Source organism: Fringilla coelebs, assembly GCF_963513975.1.
Source record: "Fringilla coelebs genome assembly, chromosome: 11".
Classification (NCBI taxonomy): Eukaryota; Metazoa; Chordata; class Aves; order Passeriformes; family Fringillidae; genus Fringilla; species Fringilla coelebs.
In genome coordinates, this window is record NC_140037.1 from 18,113,709 (window position 1) to 18,137,582 (window position 23,874).

General features: G+C 48.0%; 1 protein-coding gene across 2 annotated transcripts; it reads left to right on the plus strand.

Moving 5' to 3' along the window:
* The first annotated feature begins 120 nt into the window (after positions 1-120).
* HEPH (hephaestin) lies at positions 121-23,658 on the plus strand. Of its 2 annotated transcripts, XM_084213194.1 has the most exons (21): positions 121-159; positions 3,084-3,266; positions 5,344-5,588; positions 6,079-6,291; positions 6,630-6,809; positions 7,148-7,402; positions 7,975-8,143; positions 9,291-9,430; positions 10,219-10,350; positions 10,515-10,726; positions 12,368-12,518; positions 12,826-13,038; positions 13,365-13,569; positions 13,813-13,952; positions 14,848-14,979; positions 15,865-15,971; positions 16,722-16,947; positions 18,232-18,371; positions 18,732-18,894; positions 19,596-19,628; positions 21,091-23,658. In XM_084213194.1, exons 2-21 carry the CDS (start codon positions 3,106-3,108, stop codon positions 21,333-21,335), a joined length of 3,462 nt encoding a protein of 1,153 aa, XP_084069320.1. In that variant the 5' UTR covers positions 121-159; positions 3,084-3,105; the 3' UTR covers positions 21,336-23,658. The 2 variants fall into 2 exon arrangements, with proteins under 2 accessions (XP_084069320.1, XP_084069321.1); XM_084213195.1 differs by lacking the exons at positions 121-159; positions 3,084-3,266 and having other exon boundaries at positions 5,419-5,588; positions 6,108-6,291.
* The last annotated feature ends 216 nt before the right edge of the window (positions 23,659-23,874 follow it).

Here is a 23,874-nt window from a genome sequence, read left to right on the forward strand (position 1 = left end):
CTCGCCCCGACGGCCGCGAGCATGACTCTTGTTGTGCTCCCGGGGGAGCGCGCGGCCGCGTGACGTCACCGCAGGCATTTAAAGGGGCCGCAGCCGCCGCCGCCCCGGGAGGTCCCCGGGGCGCGCTCGCCCGGTGCCGGCGCCGGTCCTGCCCAGCAGGTGGGTGCCGCCGGCCGCAGCTCCGCCTGCGCCCCCGCCCGCAGCTCCGCCTGCGCCCCCGCCCGCCTTCCCGGGGCTCCCCGCACCGGGGGCCGAGCCCTGGGCGGGGCGGGCAGGTGCACGCCGCAGACCGGGCTCCGCGTGCGCGGCCGAGGCGCGGCCGGGCAGAGGCGCTCCCGCAGGTGCGGGGCGGAGCAGCCCGGCCCGCCCTGTGGGCGGGGGCGGGCGCGGTCGGCGCTGCGGGCCCGGGCTCGGTCAGCCGGCGGAGGCAGAGCCCCTTTGTCCCTCCCGGGCTGGTCCCCGCCGGCGCTCCCGCGTCCCGCTCCGCAGCCCCGCCGCGCCGCACGTAAGGGATGAGCCGTCTGTCCTCCTGCCTTCCTTCTGTGCTTTCCCCTCGCTCTCGGGCTGTGGTTTCCCTGCAGTCAGGTGTCGGGGAATATCCCTGCATCGTCCGCCTCGGTCAGATAGGAGTTGGATCCCACCAACCCGCCTGAAATCTGATTTCCCTTCATTCGCGATTCCTGTGCTGTCGGGGCCCCTGGGGGAAGATTCTACTGTAAAGTAATAGATTCAGGGATGGATGTAATATGAAACTTGAGTTGGTTTTGGTTTTCTTTCTTTTTGTTTCCTTAATCAAGGCAAAGCTTTAATATCAATGAAAAATTGAATACAAAAACTTTTGAAACTAATTTAGTTACTTTGACATTGCACTAGTCAAGTAAATAAATGGCGATTAGTTACTGTGAAGGGTATGTGAGCACCGACTTTATGACATGTGCTACATCTCCATTCAGGGATATTTTTTGCTGTTCCCTAGCATTACCCCAGAGGTGTGTGCGATGTTGTAGTCAAACGCCGAGCAGAGCCCAGGTGGACTCTTGTAAAGCCTTGGGAAGGCTGTGCCAAAGACCTGTCCTTGGCTCATCCGTGGCAGGGCACAGCACGGAGCGCTGGGGACAGACAGACTGCTGGCTGTGTGTGACGCCGCTTCGGGGCGGCGAGCAGGGCTGTGGCACGGCGGGTTTGTCTCCGTGGGCAGCTTTCCCAGCCAGCCTGGAGAGCCGCCGCTCGGCTGTGCCGTGGTGCTGCCCGGGCGCGGACCCCAGCCCGCCCCGGCTGCCCGGGCCCAGCAGGCCTTGAGGAGGCCGCCCTGGGCGCCGGCAGCTCCCGCGAACTTTGCCCTGAGTTGACACGAAGGCCGCAGCTTGGGCTGAGTCAGGAGCATCCCGCTGCCCTTCCCTCGGGCTGGGTGTTGGCAGGGTAGCAGGCTTCAGGCTGGTGCTGCTGTTTCTTTCCGTATTGTTGTCACCATTGCCTTTTGGTGGTCTGCCGTGTGAAACAGCACAGGTATGGTTTTCCAGACTCCTTCCTTTGAGTCCATGTTGGCGCAGAGTGAGTAAAAAAAAGTGTTGTACCTCCCTGTGAACAGCAACGGGAATAAGTCTGGTTGAGTGGTGTGTAGGGTGGGCATGAGCCGGTGTGCTGCTGCTGTTCCCACACTGCTGAAGCTGCTCTGAAGGGGCTGTTCTGTATCTGAGTTTTATCAGGTGTGTGACCAGGAGCTTCTGAAGGGCACTGGCTGATGGAGCCACTAGAGTAGAGCTCTATTGTGCTGATGGACCCAAAGCATCTCAGATTTAGTGATCCCTACTGCTCCCTTCTGAGAAAGGATGGAAAGAAGATGTCTCTGGACTTTGTCCAATTTATTGACTATTTGGAAACAGCAATACTTGATTATCCTTAGCTTCTGAGAATAGCACAGCATGTTTGAAAATCAAGAAGTGGAGCTTTGAAGGTGTTTAGTCCATTGCCATGTGCTGGGGTTGAATCATGTCTGTTAGGTATCAGATGTTAGAAGAGGTTTCAAAGCAGCTCTGTGTGATTGAAAGCTTACAGAATATCCAGCTTTGCTGCAGACAAACTTTACACATTCATGCTGCTGTTACAAAGACAGTAAGAATGACAGTCTCTTTATGAAAAACCTTTGCCATGGTGTTATGTCACCGTCCATTTCTTCTGAGTTTTCTTGCTAGGTCATGTTCTCATTCTCTTGCTTTCTGTTTCTCTCTGCTATTCTGAGTTGCTGTTGCATGTCTCAGGAGCTGTGTCTCAACAGCTCATTTAGGTGGGGTTTGTTTGCTGGCTACATCCAGCTTTGTTAAGGGTATCGTTGTGTGAGAATTTTTGTAGTAATTTTCATGTGATTTTTAAATGCAGCTTAATCCTTCCTTATCTTCTGGTGTAATTCTACTGCCCATATTACATCAGGTTCTCCTTTCATATAGGTGGTTCTTTGAGCCTTTGTTCAACTGTATTTTGATGATTTCAGACAGTATTCCCAGCTCTCTTTAGTGTATTTCTGATGCTTAGTGCCAACAAGCAATTGGAAGTTTTAAGAGTAAGCTACTTACTGATCAAAATCATGGGGAAAAGAATGGAACAGAAAGGAAAAGCTTTGTGCAGCCTGTTTGAGATATACTCCTGGATTACAGATAGCTGCTCCTTAAGAGCCATCTTTAAAGAAGTTAAAATTTAAAATTACTTCATAGTGACTAAACTATACTTCCTCAGGTGACTTAAAATAGAGGGGTCTTGGTGACAGTTTAAAATATACATATATAAGGACTATTTTGTTGAGCTTTGTATGTGGACCTGTAAAACGATTTGGAATGCGAGCAGTAGTGAAAAAGGGGTTAATTAAACTATTATGAGAGCAGCACATTTGGTATTGGGGACTCATGACCAAGGCATGATCTCCATCCACCTTGTGTGTCAATTTTGTTACAGAGTGATTTCCTTCTTCGATATTTGAGTAATGATCCAAATAATACTTACACCTGATTTCTTTATGCCCTCTCAAAATGTCCAGCACCTTCAAACCAAATGGTCATATCCTGTTTCATTCTTTTTGTCTTTCCAAACAGGTGTAGCTTCCTTCAGGCTGAGATGGGATCAGTCTGGTGGCTGCTGTTCTGCATCCCCATGCTGTCACCCACATCTGCTGGGGGTGTGATCCGAGTTTATTACCTGGGGATCCACGAGGTGGACTGGAACTATGCTCCAACAGGGAGGAATGTGCTTGCTAACCAGAGTATTGCACGTAACAGGTACGTTCCCTTTGAGCAGGACTTAGTCTGGGGCTGGCTTTGAGCTGTCTTTTGATGTGTAATTTAATGCAAGTATTGTGGGGCATCTGAGCAAGCAAGAGACACACTCCCGTAGATTCTGATCTTTATGAGCTTAATGTTTAACTTGTTTTATGCTCCTGTGGTAAAACCTGTGTCAGTGGGAAAAGGGGTGGTTAGTCTGCAGAGTCCAGAGCCCATACACTAGAGAGAAGTGTATGGAAAACAAACACGGAACAGAAAATGGAGCAGATGCAGAACAGATTGTTCTAAAATTGACCAGATTTTGCAATGCTCTACCCTGAAGTTTCATTTTGCTTAGTTCCAGCTGGTGATCAGCTTGTTTATCCTGAAGCATGATGAGTTTTCATCTTTATATAAATGACTTCACAGAGCCAGCTTGTTTTGTTTCAGTGGAATTTCGAGCCTTAGACTTAATGGGACTTCCTGCATGGGATTTTAGGGGCTGTTTGAAAAACATTTTTGTTTCTCTTGCGAAAGTCTATCTGGAAACTGCAATAATTGGTTCCAGTTACTACACAAACAGTGTTTTAGGTTTAGCTTTCAAAACATCAAGCCTTTTTCTTTGGTTGGTGTTTTTTTGTGTGCGTGGTTTGTTTTGTTTTTTAAATGTTTCCATAGTATTTTAAAGGCATTTTTACTTTTTTCCTTGCTCCCATTTTCTGTGGCAAATAGTTGGTATTTTTTGACCTACTGTCTGTCCTTTATCCCTCCAAAATAAGTAACACTCAGGTTCAGACACCTCCTTCACAAACAGCACAGCAGGAACAGGAAGGGTGAGCAGAAACATTAAGGTCTGCCAGTTTAGCATGGAAAAGTCTCTTCTATGGAGATGCTGTGTAGATGTAAATAAGTTCACAGGAAACACCCTAAAATTCAGGGTTAATAAAGATGTTACCACTGACTCCTAAAGTGGTAATGAATGCAATGGATTTTGTTTGGTTTCTCTCATAATAAATGAAGAGAAGGAAATGAAATTCCAGGCCATTTTAGTTAAAAGCAATTTAAAAACTCTTGTCACTGCAAACAGTTAGTTAATGGGACCTATTTGTACGATGATTGTAGAAATGAAACTGGCAATTAGAAAGGGATGAGATGTTGATATGATTGATAGAAGTAGCAAATTATTTCAAGGAGTATTTTTATGTTGGGAAGAAATGGACTGTGTGGAGAAAGAGGCACATCTGTAAAACATCTTAAACTCTTTGCTGATAATGACTGCAGGGATGACTTGGCAAAGGGCTGAACTCTGGGTTGCATAGCTAGAGCCAAGCCCTGCCTGTTTTTGAATGATGAGGCCAATGTTTAGTATTTGGATCTCCAGTGTTCATTCTCTGAGATGTGCATTAAGGTTTACCTCCCTTTCAAGGCTGCTCATGCTGTGAGTGATCAATCCGAAGGGGGAAGTGAGGGGAGTGACCTTGTCTCTCATTTAGGCTGGTTCCAGTAATAGCTGGACTGTGATTCATCTCTTATCTATTAAGAATTACCCATAATGAGCAAATATGCTTGTGAGTTAAACTTTAGTACCTGTTTGAGGTTTTAACTCTGGAAGCTGGTTACGTGCTGGGTATGTACCTGCCTGACTCTTCTGCCACTCTGGAAGGAATTTGGAAACTGTTAAGTAGAAAATCATCTTTCAGACTTCAAATTTTGGCCAGAGAGCTCTGTACTCTACTACCTTGTGATTTAGCTGGAAATGCCACAAAGGAGTCAAAGTGAGTTTTGAAGAGCCCAGTGAAGGCTGAAGGAGGCATGAGAAGGGCTCTCCCTGTGACACCCACATGGGATTGTTTGGGAAGCACTGTCCTTCCCATGTCTTGTTTGTGGGGCACAGTTCAGGGAGCACTTTGTTGGTGAAGAGCTGGGGTTGAGGTTGTGGCCATGCATGGGTGGCTTAGAGCATCCCAGGGTCCTCTGATGCCAAAGCTGTCAGCTGTACCCCAGAAAGTGGCGTGTCACTATCACTCTGCTGCAGTATTGACCAGCTGTTGTGTATAATGATGACTCACGGTGCCTTTCCCTTTGAATTCAACAGCAAGGCCTCAGCATTCCTGCAGTCTGGGAAAGACAGGGTGGGAAGCACCTACAAGAAAGCTGTCTATAAGCAGTACACAGACTCCACGTACACCACTGAGATGCCCAAGCCTGTCTGGCTGGGGTTCCTTGGGCCTGTCATCCGAGCAGAAGTGGGGGATACCATTCAAGTACACCTAAAAAATTTTGCTACTCGACCGTATACAATCCATCCTCATGGTGTTTTCTACAAAAAGGACTCTGAAGGTAAATGAGCTACTGCCATTATGGAGACAGATTTTTCTCACTGGGGATTTAGGAGTATGCATGGAGGAGAACTTCCATAAAGCCTCACCTGGAAAGCAACTGCATTTGGGTGTTTGGTGAAGACACCAGGTGTTGGGTTAGCAGGGTTATGGGGCTGGAGTCCTGACCTGGGCCCAGGTTTCCTGATTTTAGAACCTCCAAAACATTGATCAGCTCTAGAGATTGTAGAGAGACTGACTGTGGGGGCATAGTGCAAAATTGAAGGCAAAGCAGCACTAGGCAGGATGGAAATAATCCTGCTGACTCTGTGCTGTCGTGTTTACTGGGCAAGTTGCCTTACAGTGGCTCTGTGCCTCAGTGCCTCTTTGAGGAAGTGATGATTAAACACTATTTCAGCCTTGGGATGGTGAGTCTCAGCTCAGTATAAGGTTACATGTGTGGGCATCTTGGCTCTTCTTGAATGGATGTTGTGATTGCTCAATTGTTCTAGGATCCCTGTATCCTGATATGTCCCCCCAGGATCAGAAGAAGGATGATGCTGTTTTCCCAGGAAGGAATTACACCTATACTTGGACTGTCCCTGAAGATCACAGTCCAACTGATGATGACCCAAACTGCTTGACCTGGATCTACCACTCTCATATTGATGCACCAAGGGACATTGCATCTGGATTAATTGGGCCTTTACTTACATGTAAAACAGGTAAAAACACCAAGGGAAAGCAGCTGAGGCCTGCAGTTCCATAATGTAAGGGTCTGTGGTACACGAATAAGGATAGGATGTGAGGATACTCTCTGCAGCTCCCAGCTTCAGGGGGAAATGCAGCTTGGTTAGAGGACAGTACCTGGGCTCTATCTGGATTCTGGTCATTGCACTGTTGTTGGAAAAGGGTGAGGTTGCTGCTCTGTGGTGAGCTGTGAGGATGGTGGGAAAGCATCTGTCTCCCAACTCATGTGACAAGACTTTCTCTGCTGCTGTGGTTCTCATCTCTTGCCTGATGTGTGATTTTCTGCATTCATTCCTCTCTCCTTTCACCTCAGGAACGCTGACTGGCAGCTCTCAAAGACGCTGGGATGTGGATGTTGATTTTTTTCTGATGTTCAGTGTTGTGGATGAGAACCTAAGCTGGTACCTGGATGAGAACATTGCATCATTTTGCACAGATCCTGGCTCTGTGGACAAAGAAGATGAGGAATTTCAGGAGAGCAACAAAATGCACGGTCAGTGTCACCTCTGTGAGGCCACTGTGTCTGCTGAGACACTCAGGAGTGTCAGAGCTCCAGGATCTGCTCTGAGATCGTGTGCTTAGCAAGTATCTCAGGGACAGGGCAGTGACTCCAGAAAATGGAAGTATTGTTTTGGTTTTATCTTTGGCTTGAGTGAGCTTTTATACCCTTTGTTTTATGAATGAGCTGTGGAGCTGGGCTCTCCAAAGCAGCAGAGGAAGGAGGAGTTCTACTTAGGTCCATCCTCCTATTGTGTCTGTGCTGTCACCCGCTGGCAGGAGCTCTGAAGGCCCCTTTTCTGCTCTCTAATTTTGGCTTGCTTGTTTTTGCAGCTATTAATGGTTATGTGTTTGGCAACCTCCCTGAGCTGAAGATGTGTGCTGGGGATTCTGTTTCATGGTACCTCTTTGGAATGGGCAATGAAATAGATGTTCACACAGCCTACTTCCATGGAGAGACACTCAAAATCCGGGGCCACAGGACAGACGTGGCCAGCCTCTTCCCAGCCACTTTTGTTACAGCAGATATGATCCCCAGGAACCCTGGGAGATGGCTGCTGAGCTGCCAGGTCAATGATCACATACAAGGTAAGGCAGGGGGTGGAATATGTTATGGACTCTGTGTCCTCTGGTTTTGATCTACGTGATGTACATTGTGGTAGGGAACAGTGTCTTGGGCGTGGAAAAATGTCCCTATGACATTTTTCCCTATCACCCACAAATGAGTGAGTGATGCCTTGGACTTGATGATCTTAGAGGTCTCTTCCAACCTCATGATTCTGTGATTCTGTCTTGTAAAATTGGAGTGGGTTGGTTACTAATGTGCAGGGCAGCTTTGGTGGGGGTGACTTGTTACTGTGGTGTGATGTTTGATGTTGGGTACAGCTGAAAAGCTGAGATGAGGCAATGCCTTAAAAGCTCTGGTCCCTGTAAGAGGAACTTGCATGAGAGATCTGAGCACAGCAGAAGGCTCCAGTCACTCTCAGTCCATGCTTCCATAGCATCCAATATCTATGGTTGGAAGTTCTGCTTACAGCACTCCTTGCTGTGGAGTTACCTTCTCCATCCATGTGCCTTTTGGGGCAGCAGAGGGGAGGTGGGACTGCCCATCAGGCTGGCTGGAGGGGCTAAGTGAGTGTCCACCTTCGTGTTTTGGGCAGCTGGGATGGGGGCACTCTATGAGGTCCGGCCCTGCTCTCGGCAAGCTGCAGCCCCCAGCCTGGGAGGGAGAGTTCGGAGATACTTCATAGCTGCCAAGGAGGTGCAGTGGGACTACGGCCCCTCAGCCCTCGACCAGCTCACTGGGAAGCAGCTCACTGACACTGACAGGTGAGTGAGAGGCTGCTGGGCTTGGGCAGGGTTTGGGGAGTCTGGCCTGTATCAGGAATGCTGCTCAGGAAAATGTGGAATTTCTTTCTTTTCAAAATACATGCCTGCTGCTCACATGGGGTGCATTTCCTGGGAAGTCCAATCAGCCCATTTAGAAAAGGAGGCTGCTGTAGCTGAACTGCACTGTGAGCAGCACAGGTACCTTGGGGCCTTCCCCTGAGAGGGCTGTGTGGCACAGCTGTACCCACAAGCAGCAGAAATCCCAGCAGACGTACAACGTGAGCCGCCACATTTGTCTCTGGGCTTCATTTCTGCTTGCTGTGCCTAACCTAGGAACAGATTGATCTATTAGAGAAATGATTCAAAAAGCCCCTGGTGCAGCAGACACAGGGTGGCATTGCTGGCCTGCAGATGGGCCTCAGGCTGATGTTGCTGCAGGATGCAATTTCTAGGAAATCAGATGCCAGCACTTGGGTGGCAGCCCTCCATCCCATGGTCAGGGATATCAGTTGAGAGACTTCCTGTTCAGTTCTTGGCTAACTGAAAAAGATTCTTCTCCTTCCACAGAGATTACGTCCCTTCCCTAGTAATCTGTTGGAGAGGATGTACCTTATTCAGCTGGAGAAGAGGAAATGTAGAGTAGTTAATTATTTACCCAATGCCATTCAGCAAGCCTTGAGACCTTAGACCTGTGAGCTGGCCTTGTCATGCACTGCCTCTCCCGCAAGGCTTGTTACTTATATTTGGTGAGGGTGGTAGTGGAGGAAATAAATACCTTTACAGCTGTTTATTTTAGTTGGGAATGGAGCTGTCCCCAGCTTCTGAAGAGGTTGGAGTTCTAACACTGACTGCACTGCAGTTTTGTTCATTCCTTCACACATCTTGTGTAGTGATGCTGATCACACCTGGCAGGCTTACCTGGGAGGGGGCTTTGTGCTACAGGTGCTCCCTGGGCACACACACAGGTGGATGAGTCTGTAAAGGCAAAAAAGCTTTGTAGAGTCAAAGCTGTGCTTATTCCAAACTAGAGGTGCTGTTCTTGTCTGAAATACTGCTTGATTTGGAGATGCTGATGGCCTTGCCTGTGGGAGCAGGGGAACAGGGCTCATTTTTCTGTGACATGACCTGACCTTGTTTTTGCATTTAGTCCTGCTGAGCCGTATTTCAAGCGTGGCCTCTACCGCATTGGGGGTGTCTATTGGAAGGCAAAGTATGTGGAATACACTGATGAGAGCTTTCGTGAGGAAAAGCAGCAATCAGAAGAAGAGAAACACCTTGGAATACTTGGTGAGAATGATCCAGGAACACAAATCCTCTGTCAGTGTCTGTGAGAAGGGTGCTGATGCTGGGAGTGCCAGGTGGCTGTACCTGCCTGCTCATTTGGAGGGGCAGGGAGGGGCACAAGAGCTGCTTCACAACGGTCACATCTGAACAGGCCAAGGTGCAGGGTGGTAGAATGGACAGAATCACTTCAGGGGTCATTCTCAAGGTGTTCTAGAGGTGAGAGTGAGGGATACAGTATAGTATGTGTGACTAGAGCTAAACAGATCACAGCAGTAGCTCCTGGTTATGTGTTTTTGACTGAGCCCCCTTCAAGGCATACTGCAAACCCCATGTTCTCACAGAGAGCTTTCTCTCCTGAATGGATGCTTGGGGACAGGCAGGGTAAAGGCTCATAGCTCCTCTCTGGCTGGCTGGGCCGTGGGCTTACAGACTCTGGTGGGCTTGGAGCATCTCACACCTCTGAGGTACATACATGTTTTGGGTGGCTGAGGATGCTTTACATAGGTGGGGGAGAGGCATGGGCCTGTCCTGAGGGCATTCCAGCACATCTTCCTGTTCTGTTACTTCCCTGTATGAAGGTGTGATGCCTCTGAGTTCTCCCAAGCTGCTTTCAGACAATCCTTGCCAGCCCCTGCTCCCATTGAGCTCCCTTAGCAGCAACAAGGCCAGACTATCTGTTACCTCTCATTTTTGGCCCTACAGCTTGGAGGAAGGTTCCCTGTCTGCTTTGGTTTGCCTGATGGCCTGGGGAAGTGCTCTGTTGCTGATGTGCTCTCCCTGCTATATTCTAGGTCCAGTGATCAAAGCTGAAGTTGGAGACACCATCCTGGTGACGTTTTTTAACAAAGCCTCCTGGCCCTTCAGCATCCAGCCACATGGAGTGTCCTATGGGAAGGCATCAGAAGGGATGTGGTACCATGATGGTTGGTGGATCCCTTTTCTTGAGTACCCCCCCATCACCCTTCAGAGGTTCTGGGTGTTTGGTTGACAGGAATGAAGTACAGCCTGCTCTGAAAGTAGCTGGTGAGAAGGTGTGACTGAATTTGTGCAGGGATTTGGGAATAATCCTGTAATCCCTGTTTTAAAGGCCTGTCCCAGAGTGGGGTTTCTGTGGCACCACTGCACAACTTCACCTACCACTGGACCGTGCCAAGGCATGTGGGGCCCACGTCCAGTGACCCTCCCTGCCTCACCTGGCTGTACAGCTCAGCTGCAAATCCTGTCAAAGACTCCAGCTCAGGCTTAGTGGGGCCTCTGCTCATCTGCAAGGCAGGCACTCTGGATGACAACAACAAGCAGGTAAAGGGGTTTTCCTGCCCTGTTCCTACAAGGTTTTTGCTTCCTTTCTCTACATGAAAGCATCAGGAAAACATTAGCATATTAAAAACAATGTGCAGTAGTGTGAGTCCAGGAGAGTCAAATCAAAGCCTTGTTGTTGGCCAAGTTAATGCTGGTACAGCTGGTGCCCAGGTCTCTCCTGGGAGAGGCCAGCAGTGTTCTGGGCTCTCAAGAGCTGCTCTCAAAACAGTTCTTGAGTTCTGCTTTCAATTCACAGATAAACTTGGCTAAACAACTGTGTCTTGGAACAGTTAGCTTATAGGTAACTCTTGTCCCGAGGCTTGTGTAGCAGGCTGCTTTCAGAGAGGCACGTGGAATAGTCCTTGAGTCCCAGAAACACTGAAAAGACATTTTTGCTTACAGGTCTTCTGCTTGGCTGATACAATGCTTTGAGGTTTGGGTGAGCCTCATTTATTCTGCCAGAGAAATTAAAGCTTGCTACAAAAAAGCATGTGAAAATCCATGTCAGTCTTAGGCTTTTGATGGAGAGGTGAAACCTGAAGGGCAGCCAGAACTTCCTTTTGGAATTTCACTCAGAAGTAGTCTATACCTGGCAGTAAATCTAGGGAAGACAGTAAGTTGATATCCCTGGGCAGGTACCAGACAGAGGAGCAGGGCCTTGTTGTAAAAGACAGCAGATGGCAAATCAAACCCCAACTGCTGTCCTGCAGTGTGGCTCAGGGAGTGGTGACAGATCTGGGGACTGCTGTCCTCAGAGCCTTCCTGGGGGGGCTCACAATCAGTGGGGGCACCACATGACTAAATCAGGAGTGCAGAAGAAATCAATGTGCACCCAGGGTGGAAATGTGGATCTGCTGAACAAAGAGGATTGGGAATACATACAGCCCTTGAGGTGAAGGAGCTGTGATAATGATAAACATGAGCAGGTAATTGCAAGCATGTCAGCAGAAGAGACAGACCTTTGTGAATGTAAAACAGGGAGAAATCACCTGGAGTGGCAGTTCTGGCTCCACAGTCTCAGGCAAACCTTTAATGAATGATTAATTGTGGAAGGTGCATGGCCATTCTGTTGTACCCATGTGCTGCAGCCTGGGAATGGCTCACCTTCTCAGCAGGCTGGCTGCCTGTGTGCTGCTGGGGACAGTAACACCAGCAGGAGAGTCTGGACACCATCACAGTTTTCTTTTAGTGGGGAAACACCATGATTTGGAGTGCATTTCTTAGGAGAATTAACACCTTGAAGGATTTAGGGTAATTAAAAAATCCCCAATCCAGGCCTGTGATAGGAGGCAGGAGGGGTGTGGTGTGGTGCAGGTCACCCTGCATTGTGTCTGGGCTCTGGTCATGGGTCTGGTTTGTTCAGACACCTTAGGTGTAGGGGGAGGAAGGGGGCACTGACTTCATGGCCTTGGCTGAGTTTTGTTGGCTTTATTCATGTGAAATATAATGGAAAATGCACAAGTGGTGCCTTTTATGAAATAAAAGAGGAATGTTCAACATGAGTAAAGGGACAGAATCCTGTCCCTCAGTAAGCCATATTTTAAAGTAAAGGGGAATACAAGACCCAAGCAAAAGAGATTTAACTCTAAGGATACTTAATTGTTGCATTTTAAAAGTTAACAACCATCATTGTAATTATAGAAAGGGATCGACAAAGAATTTTATCTTCTCTTCAACGTGTTTGACGAGAACCTCAGCTGGTATTTAAATGCCAACATAAAGTACTACTTGAGGATGGAAGAGACATCTGTGGAAAAGGATGATGACTTTAAAGAATCCAACAGGATGCATGGTATGGTTGGATGCTGCTCTCTGACAGCAGGGGTGAACCTGCAAAGCACAGGCTGATGTTCACCTAAAGGCTGAGCTGGGGGCTGGAAGGGCTGTGTGGTGTTGGCCTGGAATCAAGCCAGGCTGGAGGCACCAGGAGAGACATAGAAGAGCAGCACAGCTGTCTGGAGAAGTGTGCTGTCAGTGTACCCAGGGGTGAATTAAAACAAGTTACCCTTGGGAGTGGCAGGCCTGTCCTACCAGGTGTATGCTCAAAATCTCCTGGCTGACACCTGCCTGCAGAGAGTTAATTGCTTTCTCCTTTCCAGCCATCAATGGACTTATGTTTGGTAACTTGCCTGGGCTGGACATGTGTGAAGGAGACAGAGTGTCCTGGCACCTCCTGGGCTTGGGCAGCGAAGCAGACGTGCACGGAGCTGTGTTTCAGGGAAACACCCTGCAGATCAACGGCATGCGGAGAGACTCAGCCAATCTGTTCCCCCACACATTTGCCACTGCTTTCATGCAGCCTGATAACAGTGGTGAGTGCCTGCACAGCTGACTGGGCAGATGGAGGAGTCTCCCATTGTGAGAATTTGCTCCTCTGGCAGATTCTCTAGCGTGGTGTGAACGCTTACAGGGTCAGCTCTGCTACAGGTGCTTATTGTGTAAGAAAGCTTCCTGAGATGATTTGTGTGTAGGACTTTGTTGTGCCATTCCTGCTTGATTTCTCCAATCACTCCTTTTAACCTTGGCCCGTGGCAACCAAGCCCCTAAGCAGCACAGAGATACACCAAGCGCATACTGACACCGATCTCCTGGAATCTGCAAAAACAACTGATTTCCTTATTCATCCTGCCTCCCTCAGGGACTTTTGAGATCTACTGCCAGACGAGCAATCACTACCAGTCTGGGATGAGGCAGCAGTACAGCGTTTCCAGGTGTGGCAGGACGGGCACTGCCCATCACTACAGGGGCGTGCGGACGTTCTACATCGCGGCCGAGGAGCTGCTCTGGGACTACGCGCCCGACCGCAGCTGGGAGAGGGAGCGGCACAACCACTCTGCACAGAGGTAGAGCCCACCCTCGGGGGGAGCCTCTGCCAGTGGCCCAGCAGAGCCTGGTGGAGTCTGTCGGGTGTCTTGGCCACCCTGTGAGGTGGTGCTGCTGATGGAAGCACAGCCTTCCGCTGTTCTCCTTTGCAGCCCAAGCTGGTTCTGGGGAGCCCCTTCGGCTTGTGAACCCCCTGACACAAGTTAGTTGTTTGCTCCCCGTGAGGTTTTGGTTTATCTCAGCGCTCATTCTGCATTTCCCAGCTATGCTGATGTGTTTCTGAGCAACGAGAATGGACTCCTTGGCTCCAGGTACAAGAAAGCAGTTTACAGGGAGTACACGGATGGCACTTTCCAAACCCCCAAGGCCAGGAGGAGTGGTGACGAGCACCTAGGGATACTGGGTAAGGATTTGTGCACAGGATTCACCTTCCTCTCACACAGAAATGGGTCTGAGGCTCTAAAGCTGCAGTGGCTCACAGCTGTAATCTGAAGGCTCACTGGGTATTTAGGCTTCTGTGTCAGTGCAGAGAAATTGGGACTGTCTCCTACTCACATCTGCCATATTGGAGGCAGCAGTTGGAAGAGTCCTGTGCACAGCTTGTAGGAAAGCCTGGGCTTTTCCACTTGCCTTTGCACCAGTGTTTTCTCATGGCTTGGGCAAAGCATGTTTCACAGCTGCATTTTTCTGACTATGGGACAGAAACAACCACTAACTTCTGGAGAGGGGTCTGAGAAATATGGGGGGCAATCTGTAGCTGTGAGAAATGCTTCTGGGGCAAGAGCAGGCAGCCTTGGGGCGTGGAGGAGCATTTTGCACTGACTAGTGGAGCTCTGTGGAGACAGAACTCTGTGTTATGAACCCAGGGATGTAAGTGGTGTCAGGGCAGCCAGGCTCAGGCAACATCTGCCACTCAAAATAGGCTGCAGCTCTGATTTGTGGCACTGTTGGGCTCAGTTGAATATTACCACATTTTTTGAAACTGATAGCAAGGGATGATCAACATGTGACATTTAGCATAGTACTATTCAGAAATCAAGCCTTAGCTGTGCTGGGCCCAGCTAAGATGTGCAACCACCTTCATTGTCCTCATTGTGAAAATCAGTCTAGTTTCCTAAGATTTGGATTGGGACTGACTTCCAGTTCTCTTTTTGGGAGGTAGCAAAGAGGAAGGGGAACATCATAAATATTGTAAGGTAATATTTCTGGGGAGAAGATGTTGAGAGAGGGGTGGGAATATCCCAGGAGATGTGCTGATGGGTTTTGCTGGTCTCAGAGCTCACTCTTCCTGTCTCAAGGCCCTTTTCTGTGGGCGGAGGTGGGTGATATTCTCAACGTCGTGTTCAAGAACAACGCCTCGCGACCCTACTCCATCCATGCACACGGGGTGCTGGAGCAGCAGGCTGGACATCCCCAAGTGGCAAACCCTGGTAGGTCCCTGTCTCTAGCTGCATTCCTGAGTGGGGTCACTCACACAGCTGATTTTATCCCAGAACCACACTGGTTTCCTTCAGCAGCCTCAGATGTCCTGGTTTTGATACAGTAGAGTGCTGGAACTGGACAGTAACTGGTTTTTCAGGTCCAGCACAGTTTCAGTGGTACAATTTGTGTAGGGATGGCAACGCTCTGGGACATTGTAGGACATTGTTCTGTGTGCAGCCTTATCCCCCCACACTGAGTGTGGTCTGTCTGTGGGAAGGGGAGGGTGATGGCAGGTGGCAGCTCTGCCAGTCCTGAGATGGGGGAGTCTCTTCTTAGGAATGCATGAGCACAAAAGTATGAAAATAGTATGAAATGGGAGAAATGCACAATTGCTTGCTGGCATCTGACTGAAATGGCCACTTTGTCTCATGATCCAGATACCAGTGTATTTAATTTTTGGCCCCCTCCAGCTTGTCCAGACTGTCCAAGCCACAGTCAGGCTGTCAGCCAGATCCTGTCTTTGTGAAATGGGCTGCTAATATGAAAAAAGGGTGATTTTAAACCCCAATTTGAATCAGCATCATCAAAGAGAAGAAAGATTATCTTAAACTCTATCTGAATGAGCTTCCATAGTCGTTTCCATGGTCAGGTCCAGTGTCAAAAGCAGCAGATAAACCTGCATTGTGCTGGTGCCAGAGTGTTTACATCCTGTGACCCCTCAGTCTTGCTCTGAGAGGGGAGCTTCCACCCTGCTTTGTGTTTGGGTGAGGCAGATGCAATATCTGGCTAATACAGAATTGAATCTGGGCTTTGGAGACAGGATTTTCTTTTTCCATTTGGTTTTGCTGCTGTTTAGTGTGTCACGTGGTGTGTGGTGCTGCTCTGTCCCTCAGGTGACATTGTGACATACAGGTGGGAAGTTCCTGAGAGAGCTGGTCCAGGGCCAAATGACTCAGCCTGTGTTCCTTGGATCTACTACTCTGCAGTGGACCCAGTAAAGGTAAAATTAAAGTTATAACCAGAAAAGCCTAATTAGACCTAATGTTTTGCCCCGTTTAGAAAACAATGTGAGTTGGGTACAATTTAGAGATTGGCCCAGCTAAGAGGTGGAAGAATCACCTGGTAACATGTCCAGTCTTCTCCATGGAGAGGAAATCATATGAGTTTGTCCTGATGTCTGTCCTTATTTTTTCCTAACAAGCCTTCATAAAACAATTCTACCATCTCCCCTTGCTACTAACCTTCCTCCAGTAATTTGTAGGCTTTTAGAACATCTTCCAGTTGATCATGATTTGTACTGGTGAGAGCCATAGGGCTAATCTACAAAAGGCAGAAATTGTACAAAATAAACCTCATGAATAAAGCAGGCAGATTTGACCATTGCTAGAAGTGTCATAGCGCTAATTTCACAGGGCAACAACCTGGAGGATCCTGCAGTAAACTATCACATTCAACCTCAAAATAATGGCCTTTTTATCTCAAGTTGCAGATGTTTTTGCAGTCACCAAGTGGAAAATACTTGGATACCATCCATATTTATGACTTTTGGATTTGCATTTATAAGAGCACATACAGTTCCTGTTCCTGTGCTTCAGTGGCTGATGCTCTCTAACAAGAATACTTGTACAGCAGCACTGTTTTTTTTTTAATGGCGTGATGGGGGAGTAGAAACCAATTGCTGAAAGGCAAAGAACTGCATAAAAGAGGGTGAGAAGGTCCCTGCCTCAGAGCTCTCCTTCCTTCTGATCAGGATATGTACAGTGGGCTGATCGGGCCCCTGAAGGTCTGCCGGAGAGGGGCCCTGCGGTCCAGTGGGAGCAGGAAGGATGTAAAGAGGGAGTTTGCTCTGCTCTTCCTGGTTTTTGATGAAAATCAGTCCTGGTACTTGGAGGAGAATGTGGAACGTTTCAGTAAGGGAAATCACAAGGAGATCAACCTGCTGGATGAGAGATTTGTGGAAAGCAACAAAATGCACGGTAATGTTGGTGTTGATTCTGCAAGCTCTCTAAGTAGGGAGCCTGACTTGTGGTGAATGTCCTCATCCTTTCCCATTATCAGTGGCACAGACAGAACCAAACTGTCTGTTCTCAATATTGCAGCACACCTACAACCCTAATCTTTGATCTGCAGTGAAGGCTGATCATTGTGGCTGTCCCTGTAAGGAGGAATAGCAACATCCAAGCCAGAGAGGTTAATCTCTGATGTGTCTGAGTGACTCAGAATAGGAAATAAAATCAAACATGAAATTAACTTGTCAGACAAATTTAATTCTGTTTGTCTCAGGGACCATCAGAGTATGTTAGGCTTCAAATTAATTTTCTGAGCTGTGTGGCTGCGAGATGTGGCTCAGTTCTTTTAGCTGTTTTAGGTTATTTCTGCCATAGAAGAATGAACACATTTGTTTAAATTAGCGTGTTGTTTATGTTAGTTTCTCTCCATATTATATCTAAGATAGCCTCAGCAAAACAGATCCCTTGACAGTTGTGGAGATAAGAATACTGAGCAGGTGCATTTTGTGTACTGTCATTACTGCTGGTTTTGTATGGGAGAGAAAGACTGTCCAAATACACATCCATGAAGGTGTAATTGTTAACCCTGTATTACAGCTAGCAGAACCACCTTGTTGGAGTTGGATACTTGTTTTAGGCTGCACAAATTGCCCAGGGCAAACCTGGGAGTAAAAACCTGGTGCTCTGCCCTCAGATCCTGCCTCTCTCCATCTTATTCCCTCTGTTGTCATCTGAGCACGAAAGTCTCCATGTGTGTGCCATAGCAGTCAGCTCACTCACTGTTTTGATCCCTTTCCTGTATGTGCAGTCACAGCAGGATTCCTTCCAGCTGTGCTACTTGAGAAAGTAGGTAAATCCTACCCACTGGCAGGATTTACTCCTTTTCAATGTTCATCAAGGAAATTGCTCAGACATTGTGCATGTAGGTATATACATGTTTCTCCATCATTGGGCTGGAAATGCTATTTTTATACATTTTGACTTCTAGAAGCAACCACTTCTGCTGGTTTTCAGCAAAGGTAGTTCTTGAGATTTATTTGAGCTGAGCTACAGCATGGGCTTGAGTGCAAGTGACTTGTCTGTGAGCAGAGAGGATAAGTAGCTGAGCTGGGGGACACTAACTGCTGATACACTGGGTGCTGTATGAGCTTTGTAGCCTCTAATTTGCTGCCTTCCTCTGTGGAGGTGCAGCAGCCATACAATTTCACTGACAGCTGACAGCCTTTTCCCCTCTGTGTCATTCCCTCCCAGCAATCAATGGCAGGCTCTATGCCACCTTGCCTGGGCTGACCATGTATGAGGGAGAGAGGGTGAACTGGTACCTGCTGGGAATGGGTCACGAGGTTGATGTCCACACAGTCCATTTTCATGCTGAGACCTTCATATACAAGGTAAGAATGTCTGCTGATGGTAAAGCAGATACTGACCACTGATACCAGCACTTCTGCTTGACTCTGTGTTTGAATGACTCTCTGTTTTTGATGACTCTGCACAAGCTTCACCCAGCTAGGAGAAGGATGTGGTTTTACACATCCCAGTCTGACTCCTTGAGCCTGTGTTGTGCACAGATGTCCAGTTTAATCTTTGTTAGGGTTAGGCATTACCAAACTGCTGCAGGCCTGGAGCTGCTTTTTGGAAGCTTTGGGTTTTTTTGAGCATTAAAAAGCTGAAGTCCCCAGCAACACTGGCAGAACTTTCTTCCTGAGAAGATGCATTGAGCACTGCAGCTAATGGCCTCCCTTTTCTGACAGAATGGCAAGAGCTACAGAGCAGATGTTGTGGATCTGTTCCCTGGGACCTTTGAAATGGTGGAGATGCTGGTTGGGAACCCTGGGACGTGGCTGCTTCACTGTCATGTGTCTGACCATATCCATGCTGGCATGGAGATCCTCTTCACTGTCCTGCCTAGAGGAGGTAAGGAGCTGTCACTGTAAAACATCCAGCACCCTTCCTGCTTGCTGTGAAATTCTGGGTGTTTGTATCTCAGCTCTCTCACATACTATAAAAAACCAGTTAATGGAGCAGATAATTATTTAAGTGTTATTAAATTATGATATTCCCTTTAAATATGGTAATACCTGGAGCTGGAGTTAAAAACAAATTGCTTTCTGGAGTTTACATTACCTGTGTTGTTATTCTGAGTTTGATTTTTAGCTTGTGTCTGAATTGCTGTGTTCAGTTCTCAGCCAGTAACTGCTCTTACTGGGAACTGGGAGGTGCTCAGAGGTGAGGGACGCTCAGTACTGGGTTTGGCTGCAATGGAGCCCACATGGAGATGTGGTTTTAGATGTTTTACCAAAAGAATGAATCCCCAGTGTTTCAGCTGTGGGTCACCAGTGCCTGCCTAGTGTCAGGGCCATCTCTGTTTTTCCCTCAGCACTTTTCCTTCTGAAGGATGGAAAGGGTTGTGCGCTGGAACTGGGGCTGCCTCTGAAGCAGGTGATACAAAAATTCTCATGTCATGTAGAGAGAGAAAACATGGACAGGACAAAGGGCAGCCTGCTAGTGCTGGAAAACCACGCTGCCTCTGGATCTGACCCTTGCCAGATGTGCCTTGTTCTGGGCTTTGCCTGCTCAGCCCAACAACTTCTCACCTTCCTTTTATTTCCTTTCAGAGTCAGAGCTGGAAGACTTGACTGCCACCCCAGGTATGGTGTGTACAGCACTGCCAACCCCTGTCTGGGAAGGGGAGAGGGCAGATCCCTGAGCAACACAGAGGTTTGGGTCTGTGTAAAGAGAGGGAGGAGCACACAGCACCCACAGCCTCTACTCTGCCAGCCTGGCAATTCCTTGGTGTGAGGCCTTGCTGCAGTAGATAACAGGGAGGGCACCACTCTGTCCTCTGGTGATAGAAATAAGGAAGTTGGGCTGGTTAGGTTTGTTTGCCTGTGTTAGGTGGAAGGATTGGTGACCTCACACCCTGTTGTGCCTGCTATGTATAGATTCAGATTCAGAGTCTGAGCTTAGGAACTGTCAGAGATTTGGAGGAGAGTGCCTGGAATGGGTTGTCTTCCCTCTTTGGACTGTCAATAACTCCGTGGTTTAGGGAAGTTTCACAATCATCTCTACAAGCTGAAGGGATGGAGTCAGCATGCAAACAAGCACATCTGCCTTCTGCTCTGATGTTCCCCTGAGAAAAGAGCCCAAGCACGTGCCTGGAGTTTTTTGGGTGTTGTAAAGAACAGATGTGAGAAGGCATTTGGTTGAGCAGCACAGGGAGAAGGGGAGTAGTAGATGCGATCCCCTTGAAATTTTCTCGTAAAAATCTGAGTAATCTTCACTGGTGGTTTATTTTCCTGATTTTTCATCTTTTTCACAACTCCCTTTTTCAGGTGCTGTGAGGAAATTCAGCTGAGCTGATTTGAGAGCCAGTTCAGGCCAGCTACAAATGCAGCCACCTACCTACAACTCAGCAGACTTTCTCCACTGTTATTTCAGTCATTTTCTCCCCAACATTTTTCTTACTCAAAATGGAAAAGCAGAAGAGGAGTAGGAAATAGATGAGAGCAGTAGTGTTAATATTAAATAATTTGGTTTCATACCATATGCAGATATCAGCTTGTGTGTGCTCACCAGGCAGAAACCTTGGCCAGCAGTTGTTGCCTGAGCAGACAGCCCTTTTTGTCAGGAGGTGGCTGCCTCCTCTGTGTGGGGGCACAAGCAAGCTCAGGTGTGTAGGACAGCGGCCATGGGCACTGGGAGTGTGCAGCAGCCCCAGCCTGGACACGTGCTCTCCTCTCTGGGCTGGGCACAGCAGTGGCTGACTGGGCCTGGACACCTGAGACACTGTCAGGTTCTGGGGTGGAGCAGGTTAGGGAAGGAACTATCCATTTGTAATCTCTGTGTGAGCTCAGGGATGAGGGTCTGACAGATGGATGGCACTGGAGCCTCCTTTGAATCATTGAATCATTAAGATTGGAAAAGACCTTCAAAATCATTGAGTACAGCCATGAACTCAACTACCACTGAAGCATGTCTCTGAGCTCCATATCCACACATCTTTTGAACATTTCCAGGGTTGGTGATTCCATTACTTTGCATCATGTTTTTCTTAATGCTCCTTTGCTGCATTTCTTGCAACCTGAAAATACCTTTTTGTTTGTCTCTCAGGGTTGCTGCTTGAGGATGAGGATGAGTCCCAGAAGGTGATGCTGTTTGGATCTAAGGTGACCCAAGGGCAGATAGAGGCCACAGTCATCTCTCTGGCTGTTGTAGGAGTCCTGCTGCTCGTGGCTGCTGGTGTGCTCCTGGGAGCAGTCATCCATCTCGAGAGGCAGAGGAGGTTGCGGCGCAATCGGAGATCCATCCTGGATGACGGATTCAAACTCATGTCTCAAAAGAATTCTGGTCTCTGAAAGCCATGTACAAACACTGGGCTGTGTGCTTGGAGCAGGGGCTGGATCCTTGTCCGCAGCAAAGATTTTGGGGCATCATTTCAATTGAGCACTGTGCTTCTAGAAGCTGAGGAGGGAAAGCTGGAGCCCTGACCTCTTCATATATTCTCCTCAGCTCTCTGTAAGGAAAATCCAGGAGAGATCCAAGGACTCTTTGAACTGACTGAAGACAAATAATGTTTAAAAAAGGTCCTTCTGGAATACTCTCCTTCCCCAAGGAAGAGAGGGGACATTTTCTTCTCTCCAGAACAGCTCCAATTGGTCTTTCCTAGCAGAATAGCTTACGCCAGATTCCAGTCTTGCTCCATTGCCAGAACCGAGTTGGGAATTGTATCCCAAGAAACTGTGAACTATTAATGTAATTAATTTGAAGAAGAGAAAGATGACATTTTCAGTTTTGTGAATCAAAGAATACAGAAAAAAGATTGTTAATTTAGAGTTGGATTGCTGTTTTTGATGAGTAAGTGGGCAGACACAAACCACTGTGAGAACCCCATCAAGGACCATGACGAGCTGTGCCTCACTGTCAGCCTTGCTGTGACACATCCTTTTGCTCTTTGCTGGGGGTGGGTGGTGGAACCAGAGTTCTGTAGCTCACCTGTGAGCTGTGGTAGCCACCTTCCAGCATCAGTGTGCCCACACATCACCATAACATCCTCCTGTGTGTGCCCACACATCCACAGTCTCATCTCCCTGTGGGTCCAGTACTGAGCCCTTCCCTGTGAAATACCCTGAATTTCCTGAAACACCCTGAATTGCCCAGCTCCCTCCCCTGAATCCCCATTATCCAAATGGATGCAGGTTAGTGCCTCCATATTTCTGTGCCTGGTTTTAAAATGGAAAGAGCATAAAAGCAATCTGTTCTGGGTGGCTTTCAGAGGCAATTAAAGCAGCTAAGTGGCTCTAATTACAAGGGCCTGCTGAGGGCTCCTTAGGTATAACAGCACCATTTTCTTCAGAACAGTGGTTATCACATACATAATCATGTTCAATTCATATTAAGCCCCTGCATATTTCCAGCTGCCTTTTCCTTTGGCAGTGAGGACAAAGCTCATTCTTTTTCTTTCATTACACTTCATTAAGTCTGGTGATGGGCTGGAGGGCTGTTGAATACTCTGAATATGGATGAACTTTGCTCAGATTCAAGGCTAGTTCAGTTTCTACTGCAAACCAGAGATTTCCAAACCCATCAGTTGCAGGGAATTTTAGAAGCTATGACATGAGAAATAAGAATGAAGAAAGAAGTCTTTATTTTACTTTTTCCCCCTTGACTTGTTAAAAAACAGATCAAAAATGTTTTGGGCCTGCACTGAGATAAAGGAGTGAGTTTAAATGTATTCCCTTGCTTCAGGGCAGCAGAACAGGGAGATTGCCCTTCCTGCAGCTCTGCAGCCTGGTCTCAGACTGGGCAGCAGAGGGTTAGGAGCTGGATTTTGCACATTCCATAAACAGCAGGCTGCCAAAATTCCTCCAATGTAATGGTTTGGGGGCCAAGTGGAGCACCAGTGGCAGAGGTCTCTCTCCAGCAGGGGTTGTGAGGAACACTGGGGGCAGGCTCTGGAGAAGCCTGTGATGTGAGGGCTGTGTCCTGTGAGCACCAATTCCTCCTCAAACTGAGAAAACTCAAGGGGAAGCTTTGGACAAACCAGATAATTTTTCTAGAATCTTCTGTTGCAGCAAACTGACAAAGCACAGTTTATCAGCAAGTACAAGGATCATGGAGTCTGGTCCTTAGGTGAATGGCCCATACAGGGATTGGACCCTGCAATTATTAGCATCATGCTTGAACCATCTGAGCTAGTCCAATAAACCTGCACCATAAACCCACCCCACTTTAACCCATACTGCCAGGATGAGTTAGAACAGGTTTACTGCCTGGGAGAGGGAGTGTTGCAGCTTTTGTATGGGATAAATGTAAGGAGCAGTTAACACTGCCTGTTGTGGGTGCCTGGTAGTGCTTTCTGCAGTTTTAACCCTGTCCTTCCTTGACCCCTTAGCTGCAATGACATTTTCCAAAGTTGACCCAGATGCTCACCCACCTCTTTGAAGCCTTCCAGGCTCTCTCAGGTAACTGCAAAGCAGAGTTCCTTGTTGCACTGCAGCAGGGCTGGGGTGGGGTCCCTGTGCTGTCACCCTGCTCAGTGATGGGCAGGCAGCCATGCCCCCAGCCATGGCTCAGGGTGGCTCATCCTCCTGCTGACTCTCCCTCTGACTGTGCATGGGAGATGTGTGACTCAAAAACCTTTTGGTTGTGCACATGGAAATAAAAAGTTCTGTCTTTGTACTTTTTTTCTTGAAACACCAAAGTTAATGTGGAATTAACCCGTGTCACTCCATGAAACAACTGAGACTGGTAATTGTCAGCAAAAGGGTTTGCTGGGCTCTCAGCTGTTCTGCAGCTTCTATTTCTGAACTAAATTGCTTGGTGATCCAGACTGGCCATGCAGCCTGTTTGCAATTTTGGTGGTGTAGCAAATGATAGGAGTGATGGCAAGTCTGG